Source organism: Geotrypetes seraphini, chromosome 8 (assembly GCF_902459505.1).
Source record: "Geotrypetes seraphini chromosome 8, aGeoSer1.1, whole genome shotgun sequence".
In the NCBI taxonomy this organism is placed as follows: domain Eukaryota; kingdom Metazoa; phylum Chordata; class Amphibia; order Gymnophiona; family Dermophiidae; genus Geotrypetes; species Geotrypetes seraphini.
The window spans coordinates 76725552-76742211 of record NC_047091.1 but is presented as its reverse complement, the minus strand read 5'-3'; the positions used below and the strand labels follow the sequence as shown (position 1 = coordinate 76742211).

At 50.7% G+C, this 16660-nt stretch overlaps 1 protein-coding gene across 4 annotated transcripts in view; it reads right to left on the bottom strand.

The window, feature by feature from the left end:
* Positions 1-16660, bottom strand: part of LOC117365011 — a 127806-nt gene that overhangs the window by 84411 nt on the left and 26735 nt on the right. For all 4 annotated transcript variants that reach the window (XM_033954832.1, XM_033954833.1, XM_033954834.1 and 1 more), the window contains exon 3: positions 105-461. In XM_033954832.1, coding sequence (XP_033810723.1) covers positions 105-461 — 357 coding nt within the window. The remainder of the gene's footprint in view (positions 1-104; positions 462-16660) is intronic.

Here is a 16660-nt window from a genome sequence, read left to right as displayed (position 1 = left end):
GGGGCTGAGGAAGATCATGTATGCACATGTGTGAAAAGATTAAACCACCCTTATTTGTGCTCTGGCCTTCACACAGATGTTCAGTTCAGAGACTCCAGTAATACCTGCACTGCAGGAGATGCCACTTGAGGTAGGAATGCAAAGCAGTGGCTTGTCCTCAGTTTCTTTTTTCAGCACCAGGCCTTCCTTTGAAGCAGCCATGTAGCAGCCCTTCTGTGCCACACTGTTGTGCAGAGCATGTGAGCGACACTGCAGTAAGTGCTCCCTGACATCTGCAAGAGTGCAAGCTGCCACTACTTGCCCACACATCCTGCACATTAGCTCCTGGCTGCCATTCTCATGCTTCCAGACTTGTGGGACCAGTGCATCAGGGACTATCTGTTCCAGCTTCTGCTCAGATGCTTCCCAGGCAGCTTCTGTCTTTAAAATGATTTCTGGAACCTTAGGACTAGCTGCTTCTCCTACCAGAGACAATAAAACAAGAGAAGTGCTTAGATGGGTAATCGGTGAATAGGTGCCAGACGTTCAAGAGCACTACATAGCAATCTCTGGAGAAGGGATATTCATTACCAACATTCAATGAGTTTGGCAGAAGGAATGTTTCACTGTACATGAATGAGAGTTTAAAAGATGGCGAGTCACAAATTACATTAGGTCAGCACAGTAATTTCATTCTCACAAGAAGACAAGCTGGTAAAAGCTTACTAGTAATTGAAAAGGTGATTCAAACAGTGCCTTGCTAAGCTTTCAACTGAACATTGGTGACAGTGAAATGGACAGCAGCAAACAGATTTGCAGTGTCAAAAGTACAACCTCACTTTTCACTGATTAGTCTGGAAGGAAAGATTAGATTTTTACCTTGGTAATCATCTTTAGACAGACACTCTATTCCTGAACCTGTGTGTAGTCAATCCCTTCTCGTGAGAATTCTTGTAGGGAGCTTCATTAGCATTCTTTTGCTCTGCCTCCCATCCTTCTGGGCTGTCCTCAAATTCCTCAGTTCGTACTAAAGCAGATGGTTAGCCCTGGAGAGGAAATAGAATAGGGAGGGAAATGGGGACACTTTCCAAGAAATTTGTCTGTTCTGCTCATATCATTAAACATATAACAGATAAACAAAACTTAACCATTTGCAATACAAAACAAGGTGAACAACCAAACAAAGCACCAACCTGAGCGCAACCTGCACTACAAGTGTGGGAGATTATAGATACTCCCTAGATTCTTCAATGCGGCAGTCAAATCCTCTATCCTTGTCAAGTCTGGACAAAGGAAAGAAACAAGATGTTCGGATTTCCTAGCAACTTTGAGGCAATAAGCAGGCAAATAAATATCTGACAGGGTGGGGTTCAGGAATAGAGTGTCTGTCTACTATAAAGAAGATTACCAAGGTAAGAACCTAATCTTTCCTTCTAATTCGACAGACACTCTATTCCTGAACCTGTGGGACATATCAAAGTAGTCCTCTGAGTTTAGGGTGAACAGATAAGCCTGCTGTCAGAACTGAAGATCCAAAGGTGGAGTCCTGTTTGGCAGCCATGTCCAATCTGTAAAACTTCATGAACATATGGAGAGAAGACCAAGTGGCTGCTCTATAGATTTTTTCTGGGGACATCGCCAAAGATTCTGCCCATGAGGAAGCTACGTTTCTAGTGGAGTGCACCTTCACAGATATAGGCAGATGTTTTCCTCTTCCAATATATGCTGAAGAAATGGCCATACAGATCCATCTGGAAATGGTCACGTTCAACTGCAATGCTTGGCCCTGGCGGGCAGCCCCTGCCAATATGGAGATGGTCCAACAATTGAAATTGGTTTGTAATCTCTAGGTATCGCAGTATAAGTCTGTGCACATTCAACAATTTCAACATCTGGTCACTTTTTCTTGATCCCGAGGGAGGGAAGGCAGGAAAGCGTACTTCTTGGTTGATGTGGAAGCTGGAAACCACTTTTGGTAAGAAAGATGGGACTGTGCGTAAGACCACACCTGAATCAGAAATTCTGAGGAAAGGATCTCTGCATGACCAAGTCTGTAGTTTCCACATTCATCGGGCTGAGGTAACTGCCACCCAAAACACCGTCTTGATGGTGAGGTCCATCAGAGAAGCTTGGTCCTGAGGTTCTTAGAGCACTCTAGCCAGCGCCTGGAGGACCCGATTAAAACTCCATGCTGGAAAAGGTATTGCACTGGAAGACGGCAGTGCAACACGCCCTTCAAAAATTTGGCCACACCTGGATGTGTGGCTACGGTGCTCTTATTAATTCTGGGCCCAAAACAGGAAACCCTGCAATTTGAACTTTCAGGGAGCCAACCACTAGGCCTTTTTCCAGATCTCCCTGCAGAAAAGCGAGCACCACAGAGATTGTTGCAAAGTTTGGATTCTTTCTCCTCTGAGTGTACCAAGGCTGGAAGCACTTCTAGGCTTTCGGTTATGTTGCTATAGTTGCCTTCTTCCTACATCTTAGAAGGGTGGAGACAACTCCATCCATAAAGAGATTATGTATTTACCCTGGTAAGCTCTTTTCCAGTAAATAGGTGAGACATTCTAGACAGAAGGGTAGTGTCCCAATGGTCGCATGCCATCTGCAGAAGGACTCCACTCTGGATTTTTTCTCTGTGCCTCTGCTGTACTTCATTGTGCTCTGTAGTTCCACCTACAAACTGATGAGGACCAGCCAGCATGGCTTCAGCAAAAGAAGATCTTGCTTGACAAACTTACTGCACTTCTTCGAAGGAGTAAATGGGCAGATAGACAAAGGTGACTTGGTCGACATCATATATCTAAATTTTCAGAAGAGGAGGGGAGCTGCGGCGCGAAGGCAGCACAAGCTGCGTGGAGGCTTGTTGCAGCGGCGGAGAGAGGTAGCCGGGAGGAAGAAGGAGGGCTGAGACAGAGAAGGTAGCGGTGGCGAGGGCGGGCAGCGGCGAGAGTAAGCTCAGCCCACCTGCACCGCATCACCAGCGGAGCCAGAGGCCGGACTCACCCTTAAGAGGAGGGGAGCCAACGGCGCAGAGCGCCTTTGCGAAGGGCCTCAAGAAGGGCAGGCCAGGTCACTACATCCAAGGACTCCAAGAAAGGAAGACAGCAAGGTAAGGAAGTATACACATACACGCACACACACAAGTAAAAGGGAAGCAAACACAGAAAAGAAGGAAGGAATAGGCCCAGGAAGGACCACACATCAAAGGAACAACAGGCAAGAAGGCACTGAAGAACAGTAGCAAGGGCAGAAGACAGGGTAGAAGCAGGCTAAGAAGGTAGCGCACACACATACACAGAGACAGCAGTAACAAGCTCAGCAGGACAAGAAAAGGCGGACTCAAGAGAGAACACGAGCTAAAGGAAAAGGCAGCCACAGAGGGTAAGCAAGGGGCAAATAGCACAAGCGCATAAGTAAAAGGAAGCGAAAGACGAAGAAGGTAAGGAAGAGCCAGGCACAGGAGTGAACACACTAGCAAAGAGCAACAGGACTCCTAGAGAGCGGACAAATAATGGAAGCGGAAGGAACCCGAAGGATGAGCTTCCCAGTGTACTGCACGGACTGCCACATGTATGACTACCTCCCCTCCAGGCAGCAGTCATATGTGTGCGGACGATGCCAGGAACTGGAAAGCTTGAAGAGCGAAGTCAGTCGACTGAAGCTCAGGATCCAGGAGCTGGAGGGACTCTACATCTCCGAAGCCCCCTTCCAGACAGCCGAAGACCCCATGCGAGAGGAGTGCATCGAGGAACAAGTCAGGGAGCTCGAGAGGTTCATCGAGGATGCCTACAGAAGAGTGGAAGAACAGGAGCACGGAAATGAGGAAGACACACAGAGCAGAGGACAAGAAACATCTGACACCAAGGTAGAGGATACCCACGGAGGAACCTTGCTGGAAGAAACAAAGAACACCAAGGACACAGACCTGCGACCGACACGGAGGCTGAAAGAAGGGAAATCTGCAATCCTGGTGGGAGACTCAATCCTGAGGCACGTTGACAGTCACATAGCAGGAGGGAGAGAGGATCGGCTAGTGACCTGTCTCCCAGGAGCAAGAACAAAGGACATCGTTGACAAGATTGAGAGAATCCTGGAAGGAGCAGAGACGGAAGAGACAGCAGTGATAGTCAACGATGTCACCAGGAGGGAATGCAGCAAGAATGCACTGACTGAACAATTCAAGATCTTAGGAAGGAAACTGAAGATGAGGACCCAGAGGATAGCCTTCTCAGAGATCCTGCCAGAACCGAGGGCAGAAACGAAGAGGCAGACGGAGCTACAATCAATTAACGCATGGATGAGAAAATGGTGTGAGGAAGAGGGATTTCTCTTCGTGAGGAACTGGACAACGTTCTGGGGAAAGAACAAGCTTTTCAAGAAGGATGGTCTACACCTGAGCAAGGCGGGAACTAGACAACTAGCAAATAACGTCAGAAGAGCGATAGAGCAAGCTTTAAACTAAGTAGAAGGGGAAAGCCGACAGTCGACCTGGTATCGATGGTTCGGGAAACAGTACCCAGTGAGGGTACTGAGGGGAAAGATTTTGGGGAAGACACAAGTGGCAAGCAACAGACTATGAGCAAACAAGGGAGTCAGATGAAGCGAGAGGGGGAAAGGATGAACATACTGGAAGGGGAAGTCAAAACGGGATTGGATGATGAGAAAGAACAAGAGGAGGACAATAGGAACACGCCACAAGGGGAAGGCAATAGGAATCTACCACAAAGAGAGGACAAAAGAGACAATACTCAAGAGTTGACAGGCCAGGAAGGGGACAGAATGAAGCATGAAATGCAAGGTAAAATAGAAAGGAAGGGAAAATGCCAAGACTTGAACTGCATGTATACAAATGCAAGGAGCCTAAAGAACAAAATGGGGGAACTAGAAGTCATGGCCAATAATGAGAAACTAGACATCATAGGGATCACGGAAACATGGTGGAACGAGGAAAACAAATGGGACATAGTACTGCCAGGATACAAACTCTACCGAAAAGACAGGACGCACCACAAGGGGGGAGGAATAGCACTATACATAAGGGATACCATCCACTCAACCACTGTGGACACAGCAGAGACAAATGCCCAACTGGAGTCATTGTGGATCAAAGTACCAGGAAGCAACGGATCTGAGATAAAGATGGGACTGTTCTACCGTCCACCTGGGCAAACTGAAGCTGAAGATACAGAAATGGTAGCCGAGCTGAGAAGGGAATGCAAGAACCCAAACACCATAGTTATGGGAGATTTCAACTATCCTGGGATAGACTGGTGTCTTGGAAATTCAAATTGTCCAGGACTGCTTCATGGAACAACTAGTCGAGGCACCAACGAGAGGATCAGCGACTCTGGATCTGATCCTCAATGGGCTGAAAGGCCCCGCGAAGGATGTGGAGATCATAGGACCACTAGGAACCAGTGACCACAACATGATTCAGTTCAAAGTGCAAGTAGGACTACCTATGGGAAAGAGAACCAAGGCAACATCATTTAACTTCAAGAAAGGGAACTATGATGCCATGAGACAAATGGTGAGAAAGAAGCTCAAAAACAGCTCCAAGGAAACTCGGACTGTGGAGCAAGCCTGGTCCCTATTCAAGGACACAGTAAACAAGGCACAAAACCTATATATACCAAGATTTAGGAAAGGTTCCAAGAAGAATCAGACAAAGGACCCTGCATGGATAACCAGTAAAGTAAAGAAAGTGATAGGAGACAAGAAAAAATCATTTCGGAAGTGGAAAAAGGACAAAACTGAAGGAAACTGGAGAGAGCACAGGAAGCAACAAAAAGAATGTCACCGAGTAGTCAGGAAAGCCAAGAAAGAGTATGAGGAGAGAGTAGCAAAGGAAGCAAGAAATTTCAAACCATTTTTCCAATATGTGAAAGGGAAACAGCCAGCGAGGGAGGAGGTGGGGCCCCTGGATGAGGGTGACCGGAAGGGAGTGGTGAAAGAGGAAAAAGAGGTGGCTGGTAAGCTAAACAAGTTCTTCTCGTCGGTCTTTACAACAGAGGACACATCCAGTGTGCCAGAACCGGAAAAAATCTTCAGGGGAGACCAAGAGGGGAAATTATCATGCATGGAGGTAAGCCTCGAAGACGTTCTCAGGCAGATAGATAGATTAAGAACGGACAAAGCTCCGGGCCCAGACGGGATCCACCCGAGAATACTGAAAGAGCTCAGAGATGAAACAGCAGAGTTACTGCAGCATGTTTGCAACCTGTCCTTGAGAACAGGGGTAATCCCGGAGGACTGGAAGATAGCGAATGTTACACCGATCTTCAAAAAAGGATCGAGAGGCGACCCGGGAAACTACAGACCGGTGAGCTTAACCTCTGTTCCAGGGAAGATGGTCGAATCAATGATCAGGGAAGGTATCAATGAGCATATAGAAAAAAATAATCTGATGAGATCGAGCCAGCATGGTTTCTGTAAAGGCCGATCATGCCAGACAAATCTACTGCATTTCTTTGAGGGGATAAGTAAGCAATTGGACCAAGGTGACCCAGTAGACATTATATATCTAGATTTCCAAAAAGCCTTCGACAAGGTGCCCCATGAACGCTTACTGAAGAAACTGTGGAGTCACGGGGTGGAAGGGAACGTGTACAGATGGATCAAAAATTGGCTGGCGGACAGGAAACAGAGGGTAGGAGTAAAGGGGCACTACTCTGACTGGATAGGGGTCACAAGTGGTGTTCCGCAAGGGTCAGTGCTGGGACCATTGCTGTTCAATATATTTATTAATGATCTAGAAACGGGGACAAAGTGCGAAGTTATCAAGTTCGCGGATGACACAAAACTCTCCAGCAGGGCCAGAACTGTTGAGGAATGCAAAGAACTGCAGAGCGACCTGAACAAACTGAGTGAGTGGGCAAAAAAATGGCAAATGAGCTTCAATGTGGAGAAATGTAAGGTCTTGCACATAGGGAAGGGGAACTCCATGTACAGCTATACGATGGGAGGGAGGGTACTCGAGGAAAGCAGCCAAGAAAAAGATCTGGGGGTATTGGTGGATAACACAATGAAGCAGGCGGCACAATGTGCAGCGGCCTCAAAAAAAGCGAACAGAATGTTGGGCATTATCAAAAAAGGTATCACTACCAGAACAAAAGAAGTTATCCTGCCACTGTATAGAGCAATGGTGCGCCCACATCTAGAATACTGCGTCCAATACTGGTCGCCATACCTCAAGAAGGACATGGCAATACTCGAGAGGGTCCAGAGGAGGGCAACGAGGATGATAAAGGGTATGGAGAACCTTTCATATGCCGAACGGTTGGACAGGCTGGGGCTCTTTACCCTGGAGAAGCGGAGACTGAGAGGGGACATGATAGAAACTTATAAAATCATGAAAGGCATAGAGAAGGTGGAGAGGGACAGATTCTTTAGACTAGCAGGGACAACTAAAACAAGAGGTCATTCAGAAAAACTGAGAGGAGACAGATTCATAACGAATGCAAGGAGGTTCTTCTTCACTCAGAGGGTGGTGGACACCTGGAACGTGCTTCCCGGAGAGGTGATAGGACAGAGTACAATTCTGGGGTTCAAAAAGGGACTGGATGACTTCCTGGAAGCGAAGGGGATAACAGGGTACAGATAGAGGTTTACCTTACAGGACATTGAGCGAATAGGGTATGGATATTTTAGGTTAGGTAGGGAACACTTTCAGGTCATGGACCTGGGGGGCCGCCGCGGGAGCGGACTGCCGGGCACGATGGACCCCTGGTCTGACCCGGCAGAGGCAACGCTTATGTTCTTATGTTCGACAAGGTTCCGCATGAACGCCTACTTCGGAAAACTGCGAGCCACGGAATCGAAGGCAATATACTCACGTGGATTAAAAACTGGTTGGCGGATAGGAAGCAGAGAGTGAGGGTAAATGGACAATACTCGAACTGGAAAAGTGTCACGAATGGAGTGCCGCAGGGTTTGGTGCTCGGGCCTGTTCTCTTCAACATATTTATAAACAACCTAGAACTTGGCACGACGAGTAAGGTGATTAAATTCGGACGCTACAAAGTTATTCAGAGTAATGAGAACACAGAAGGATTCCGAAGACCTACAAAGAGACATAAATATGCTCGAGGAATGGGCCGCAAAATGGCAAATGAGGTTCAGCATGGATAAGTGTAAGGTGATGCATGTCGGTAACAAAAATTGTGTGCATGAATACAGGATGTCTGGAGCTATACTCGGAGAGAAGCCCCAAGAAAGAGACTTGGGAGTACTTGTAGACAAGTCAATGAAACCGTCCGCACAATGCACGGCGGCGGTGAAAAGGGCTAACAGAATGCTAGGAATGATTAAGAAGGGGATCACGAACAGATCTGAAAAGGTTATCATGCCTTTATACCGGGCCATGGTACGCCCCCACCTGGAATACTGCGTCCAACACTGGTCGCCGTATATGAAAAAGGACATAGTACTACTGGAAAGGGTCCAGAGAAGAGCGACAAAAATGGTTAAGGGACTGAGGGAGTTGCCATACAATGAGAGGCTAGAGAAATTGGGCCTCTTCTCCCTTGAGAAGAGAAAACTGAGAAGGGACATGATCGAAACATTCAAGATATTGAAGGGAATTGACTTAGTAGAGAAAGGGAGACTGTTCACCCTCTCCAAGGTGAAGAGAACGAGAGGGCACTCACTGAAGTTAGAAGGGAAAAGATTCCGTACTAACATAAGGAAGTTTTTCTTTACCCAAAGAGTGGTAGAAACCTGGAATGCTCTTCCGGAGGCTGTTATAGGGGAAAATACCCTTCTGGGATTCAAGACAAGGTTGGATAAGTTTCTACTAGAACAAAACATATGCAGGTAAGGCTAGATTCTAATAGGGCACTGGTCTTTGACCTAAGGGCCACTGCATGAGTGAACTGCTGGACACGATGGACCACTGGTCTGACCCAGCAGCGGCAATTCTTATGTTTTTATGTACAGTTAGTACCCAAGCACCGAGAACAATTACATTCAGAAAGTAACATGAGAACATCAACTGCAAACAGTCAAAAAAAGGCTTCAAAGGAGCTAAGAAACTACTCCCGCAGAAAAGAGTAACATATATACAGTATTTTTCCCAGCCCCCAAGGGCATCCAGGCATCCAACAAACAACTTGTAGAAGCATAAACAGGCTGAGACAGTAGGCAGGTGCAAGTAGGACAAGGCAGGAGTCTAGAATGTTTCACTTATCTACTGGAAAAGAGCTTATCAAGGTAAATACATAATCTCTTTTTCCAGTGCAATAAGTGAGACATTCTAGACAGATGGGATGTACAAAAGCAGTCCTCTAAAAGCTAGGGCGGGCTTGCTGCGCTGGCCCTTAAGACCAAGGACCCAAAGGCAGAGTCCTGTCTCGCCGCTACTTCCACTCTATAAAACTTGGCAAATGTGTGAAGAGAGGACCTCGTTGCCACCCTGCTGATCTCAGGGAAGACAGCTCTAGCTTCGGCCCATGATGAAGACACACTCCTGGTTGAATGCACATTGACAGAAATGGGAGACTGTTTCCCAGCTGATGAAATAGCCCTATGGATCCATCTGGAAATCATGGCCTTGAAAGCGGGAGCACCCCGCTTAACAGAATGAGTCAGCACAAACAGATGGCCAGAGAGACAAAAATTGTTAGTGACCTGCAGATAGAGAAGAAGCACTCTGCGCACATCAAATTTCTTCAAAGGGAATTTTATGTCCTGGAACCAATAGGCTGAAAAAGCACAGTTACTTACCGTAACAGGTGTTATCCAGGGACAGCAGGCATATATTCTCACATGTGGGTGACGTCATCTACGGAGCCCCAGCGCGGACAGCTTTTCAAGCAAACTTGCTAGAAGTTTCAAGTTTGCACACTGCACCACGCACGTGCATGCCTTCTCGCCCACTAGAGGGCGCATCCCACCTCGTGGTCCTCAGTTCCATAACTAGCAAAGAAGCCATCCCCGGGGAGGCGGGCGGGTTGTGAGAATATATGCCTGCTGTCCCTGGATAACACCTGTTACGGTAAGTAACTGTGCTTTATCCCAGGACAAGCAGGCATGATATTCTCACATGTGGGTGACCTCCAAGCCAACCAAAAAAAAAGGGCAGGTGGGAGGATGGCAATTTAGGAAAACAGATTTTGCAAAACTGACTGGCCAAACCGGCCGTCACTCCTGGATAAAGTGTCCAGACAGTAATGAGAGGTGAACGTATGAACCGAAGACCAAGTGGCAGCTTTACATATGTCCTCCATAGGAGTGGATCGGAGGAAAGCTATCGAAGCTGCCATCGCTCGGACCTTATGCCCCGTGACTCGACCCGGGGGCGGAAGTCCAGCCTGAGCATAGCAAAAGGAAATGCAAGCAGCCAACCAGTTAGACAGAGTGCGCTTGGAAACTGGATGCCCTAATCGATTGGGATCGAAGGACAAAAACAATTGAGGAACCTTCCGATGAGACCTGGTGCGTTGAAGGTAATATGCCAACGCCCTCTTACAGTCAAGCGTGTGAAGCGCCGTCTCGCCAGGATGGGAGTGGGGCTTAGGAAAGAACACAGGAAGGACAATGGACTGATTGAGGTGGAAATCAGAAACAACTTTAGGTACAAACTTAGGATGGGTGCGGAGAACCACCTTGTCATGATGGAAGACAGTGAAAGGAGGGTCCGCAACCAAGGCTTGCAACTCCCCAATCCGCCTAGCGGAGGTGAGGGCAATCAGAAACACCACCTTCCAAGTCAGAAATTTCAAGAGAGACTCGTTGAGTGGCTCAAAAGGGGGTTTCATCAGTTGAGCTAAAACCACATTCAATTTCCACACGACAGAAGGAGGCTTAAGAGGGGGACAAACCCTGAGTAACCCTTTCATGAAGCGTGTTACCAAAGGATGGAGCGACAGAGGGCGTCCATCCAGATGTTGGTGGAAAGCAGAAATAGCACTAAGATGAACACGCACCGAAGTGGTTTTCAGGCCAGAGTGCGACAGATGGAATAAATAGTCCAAAACCGAGGAAACCGGAACCGATACCGGATCCAGGTGAAAAGACGAACACCAGGTGGAAAACCTGGTCCATTTCTGCGAATAACAAAGCCTCGTCGAAATCTTGCGTGAGGCTTCCAATACCTCCCTCACTGATTGAGACAGATCCGGAGGAGTTAGGGAGCAAGAAACCAAGCTGTCAGGTGCAAGGACTGCAGATTGGGATGTAACATGGATCCTTGACTCTGAGACAGCAGAGAAGGAAACACAGGCAGAAGAAGAGGCTCCCTGGCACTGAGCTGAAGCAGCAGGGAGAACCAGTGCTGACGCGGCCACCGAGGTGCAATGAGAATCATCGTGGCCGTGGACGATTTGAGATGTACTAACGTTCGCATGATCAGAGGAAAGGGAGGGAACGCATACAGGAACCTCCCCTCCCAATCGAGAAGAAAGGCATCGGCCTCCAGACGGTCCTGCGAGTACATCCGAGAACAATACAGGGGCAGTTTGTGGGTCTCCGGAGAGGCAAACAGATCCACCTGTGGCGTTCCCCAGCGAGCGAAAACCTCGCGCAGAACTGCGGAGTGTAGAGTCCACTCGTGCGGTTGCAGAAGTCGACTGAGTTTGTCTGCCAGACAATTCAGTTCTCCTTGGATGTAGACCGCCCGAAGGAAGATGTTCCGGGAGACCGCCCACTCCCAAAGGCGAAGAGCCTCCGAGCAGAGGGGCCAAGACCCCGTTCCACCCTGCTTGTTCACATAGTACATTGCCACTTGATTGTCCGTGCGGACGAGGACAACCTGATTCTGCAATATGTGAACGAAAGCTCGAAGTGCTAGAAAGATGGCCCGAAGCTCTAGCACGTTGATGTGACACCGACGGTCCTCGGCAGACCACAGGCCCTGCGTGCGAAGACCGTCGAGGTGGGCTCCCCACGCGTACTCCGAGGAGTCTGTGGTCAGAACCTTGCGAAAAGGAGGGGTGAGAAACAGTAGACCCATGGACAGATTTGAAGAGTCTGTCCACCAACGCAGCGATTTCCGCAAAAGCGGAGTCACCGAAATGAGGCGAGACACCGGATCGTACTCCTGACGCCACTGGGAAGCGAGGGTCCACTGAGGAATCCTCAGATGCAGCCTTGCAAACGGAGTGACGTGAACCGTCGATGCCATATGACCGAGCAGCATCATCATGCGCTGGGCCGACACCACCGGCAGTTGAGAGACCTGACGGCCCATCCGCACCAAGGCTTCCAACCGTTGGGGCGGGAGGTAGGAGCGCAGGCGCACCGTGTCCAGCACCGCACCTATAAATTGAAGAGACTGAGCCGGGCTCAACTGAGATTTTGGAAAGTTTATCTCGAACCCGAGGCTTTGCAGGAAGGCAATAGACTGTCGGGTCGCTGAGATAACCCCCTCCCTGGTCGGGGCTTTGATGAGCCAATCGTCCAGGTAAGGGAACACATGAAGCCCACGAGACCTCAGGGCTGCCGCAACCACCACCATGCACTTCGTGAAGACTCGTGGGGACGCGGCCAGGCCGAAGGGTAGGACCCTGTACTGGAGGTGTAGGTCCCCCACCTGGAATCGTAAAAATCTTCGGAAGGCGGGGTGCACCGGAACATGGGTATATGCTTCCTTCAAGTCGAGGGAGCACATCCAGTCCCCTTCCTCCAAGAGGGGATATAAAACCGGGAGAGACAGCATTCGAAACTTCTCCCGGACCAGGAATTTGTTGAGCTTCCTGAGGTCCAGTATGGGGCGCAGGTCCCCGGTCTTTTTTGGGACCAAAAAGTAACGGGAGTAAAACCCCGTACCCCGCTGGTCCTTGGGGACCGGTTCGACCGCCCGAAGCACCAATAGGGACCTGGCCTTGGCCAGAAGGGTCGGTAGCTGCGATCGATTGCAAGAGGCTAGACTTGGGGGGTGGTCCGGTGGCGAGGACACAAAGTTGAGCGAGTAGCCCTCGGAGACGATCCGGAGCACCCAAGCGTCTGAGGTTATCTCGGTCCATGCCTCCCGGAAGAACTGAAGACGCCCCCCGATAGGAAGGGATTCCTGTGATGTCGCGGAGGGGAACCCGCCCCGTCCGCTCAGCCCGTCAAAAGGAAGGCGCAGGCTTAGAAGGACCCTGCGCCGGTGCTTGGGTTTGTCCCCCTCTGCCTCTCTGAGACGGACGCCTCGGAGGTGGCCTCGAAAAAGCCGGGGTCGACTTCTGAGGATATCGGCGCGGCGGAGGACGGAAAGGTTTCTGCGGTGGGGGCCTAGGTTTGGGGCGGACCAGGGATGCTAACGAGCGCTCCTGCTCAGACAACCGCTTGGTCGCCGCATCTAAGGACTCGTCAAATAACTCGGACCCCACACAAGGCAAGTCTGCAAGACGTTCCTGCAGGTTTGGGTCCATGTCGAGGGTGCGAAGCCAGGCCAGGCGGCGCATGGCCACTGCGAAGGCCGACACCCTCGAAACCAGCTCAAATGCGTTGTACACCGCATGAAATAGGTACAACCGCAATTGAGACAGGTTGGACATAAACTTATCGAATCCTGCCCTTTGGGAGTCCGGTAAGGAGTCTCGATATTGAGGAAGGTCCTTCACCATGCCACGCAAATAGGAGGAAAAGGTGAAGGCATAATTTAGAACCCTGGTGGCCATCAGGGAATTTGAATAGAGGCGACGGCCAAACTTGTCCAGGGTCCGCCCCTCCCTGCCGGGTGGAACCGCCGCAGAAACCCGTGAGGGCTGTGATTTCTTAAGGGCAGACTCCACCAGAAGAGACTGGTGGGAGAGCTGCGCCTTTTCGAACCCTTTAGGGGGCACCGTCCTATACTTCGCTTCCATTTTGGAAGGCACAGACGTGACTGTAAGAGGGTTAGACAAGTTCTTCAACCAGGTCTGTTGAGGGGGAGCCTAGGCACCTCTCTAGGAGGAGTGGGAAGGTCCTGCTCCTCCAAAAATTCTTTGGAATATTGAGAACCGACCATTAGGTCTAACCCCAGGGCTCGGGCCATGTCCTGAACAAAGGATGTAAAAGAGGACGGCCTGGCCGGGGGAGACGGGGTTCTCGACCTCCCCACCGAGGAGAGGGGAGAGGCCTCATGGGAATAATGAGGATCCCTTACTGACCCCGAGTCCCAGGATCCCCTCTCCAAGGCCCTCGAGGGGGAAGGAGAAATTCTCCGCCTCGCAGAAACCTTGGGTGAGGACCCCGGGGTCCGGGGGACACTCTCCCACTTCCTCGGCGAGGCAGCACGGGAAGACTTCCCATGAGGTGAATGGAGGAGCCTCGGATTGTCGAGGCGTAACTCCGACACCTGCAGCGCCTCGCCCCCGAGCGGCGAGGAACGATCGTGCCTCCGAGGCGAGCCCCGCGGCCGCTTAGACTTCCTCGATCGGCGCCCCGTCCGAGGTCGCGTCGAGGGCGAGGCGTCCCGGGAAGACCCCGAGGAGGAGGAGGAAATACGGCGCACTCTGCGCAACTTTTCCTTGGGCCTCACACTCCGCTCAGGCGGCCCCCCCGAGGTCGAGGGCAGGGCCGGGACCGAGGTTAAGGGGGCCACAGTACCCGAGACCGAGGTCACCGAGGCCGGGGCTCCCGAGGTCGAGGGAGCCGAGGCCGGAGCCTCCGAGGCCGAGGGCGCCCCGGCCGAGGTCGAGGCCGCCGGAACCGCAGCCCGCTGCAACACTTCCAGGGCCCCCGACAGCTCCGATGAAATCAGGGCTCGAAGGAGGTCCTGGAAGGCCGGAATCCCCACGAAGGTGGGGAGTTCCGAGTCCGGAGCACACTCCCTGGAGGGCGACCTCGGTCTCGAGTATTCCCTCGGGGTGTGCGAAGTCGAGGTCCGAGGCGGGGCCGGGGTCGACCCACCCGCCTTAGCCGGAGTAGAGGACGGCTTCTTTGCTGAAGGGGATGGAACAGAGGACTTACCCGAAGCTGGTTTTCCTGAAGACGCCTTCGAAGACGAGGGCCGAGGCGAAGCCGAGGCCCCCGAGGCCGAGGTCAAGGCCGGGGCCGAGGCCAAGGCCGACGTCGAGGCCTTGGGCGGCGCGTCCACGGCGAACAATTCCGCCATTCTGGCCTTACGGCGACGGAGGGCTCTGTTTTGAAAAGTCGCACAGCGATCACACGAAGCTGTCGGATGATCCGGCCCAAGACAGACAATGCACCACCGGTGAGGGTCAGTGATGGAAAGTAACCTCTCACACCGGCTGCACTTCTTAAATCCCGTAACAGGACGGGACATCAACGAAAAAGAAGGCCGGGAACGACCGACGTCCCGCGGCCACGGCTTCCGGGAGCCCCCGGAGCCTAACGAAAAATAAAATATTTTTTTTTTTTTTTTTATACGAAGGAAAAAAAAAAGAAAGCAGCACCGCGAATCGATCAAAAATCAAAGAAAACAACGAAACGCGGCAGCTAGAAGGCAATACAACTGGAGCTCAGATCCACAGGGCTTTCTGGCTCCGCGGAAAAAATTGAACTGAGGACCACGAGGTGGGATGCGCCCTCTAGTGGGCGAGAAGGCATGCACGTGCGTGGTGCAGTGTGCAAACTTGAAACTTCTAGCAAGTTTGCTTGAAAAGCTGTCCGCGCTGGGGCTCCGTAGATGACGTCACCCACATGTGAGAATATCATGCCTGCTTGTCCTGGGATAAACAGGCAAACACATTTCCTGATTAAAGCCGATGGAAAGTCGAAATCACCTTCGGCAGGAAGGAAAGAACCACATGTAGGGAGACACCAGTTTCCGAGATGTGGAGGAATGGTTCCCTACAAGAAAGATTCTAGAGTTCCACGCTGAGGTAATAGCAACCAGAAATATGATCTTCAGCGTCAAGTTCAAGAGGGAAGCACTCTGAAGGGGCGCAAAGGGAGCCTTGTGAGGCTAGACAGCACCAGGTTGAGGTACCAGGAAGGGAACAGCGACTTAACTGGCGGTCTGATGCGAAGAGCCCCCTTCAGAAATCACCCGGGTTCTAAAACAAGAGACCCTGGCTACTTGGACCTGAAGAGACACCACAGTGAGACCTTTATCAAGACCAGCTTTAAGAAAGGTGAAAATCACTGAGATTGGACCTGAATAAGACTCCACCAGGTTCTGTGTGCGCCAGTGTTGGACAGTCTGCCACACCTTAGCATAAGCAGAAACTATAGATGACTTTTTAGACTTGAGAAGAGTGGCAATGACCACATCAGAATAGCCTTTGTGTTCTAAGGCTACATGCTCAAGAGCCATGCCATAAGAGCAAAGCAACCTGGGTCCTCCATGCAGACCGGACCCTGTGTAAGAAGATCTGGATGGGCGCTCAGCCGAAGGCTGCGACCATTGCAGAGACACATCAGATTTATGTACTATGGTCTTCGAGGTTAATCTGAAGCCACTAGAATGATATGGCCTGGATGGGCTGTGATCCACCAAATGACTTGGCCTATCATGTGCCAGGGAGGAAAGACATATAGGAGAAGCTCCTGAGGCCATGGCTGAACTAGAACGTCGAGATCCTCGCTTCCGGGCTCAGATCTTTATTTGAAGAAACAAATTCGCTTTCTTGTTCTTTGCTGTGGCCATGAGGTCAAAGTGGGGCCGACCCCAGTGCAGCACTATGGTTTGTAACGCCGCTGAGGACAGGACCCGCTCGCCTGGATCCAAAGTCTGTCTGCTGAGGAAGTCGGCTTGATCACTGTCGACTCCCACCACATGCGCTGTTGATAGTGCCTGGCAGTGACATTC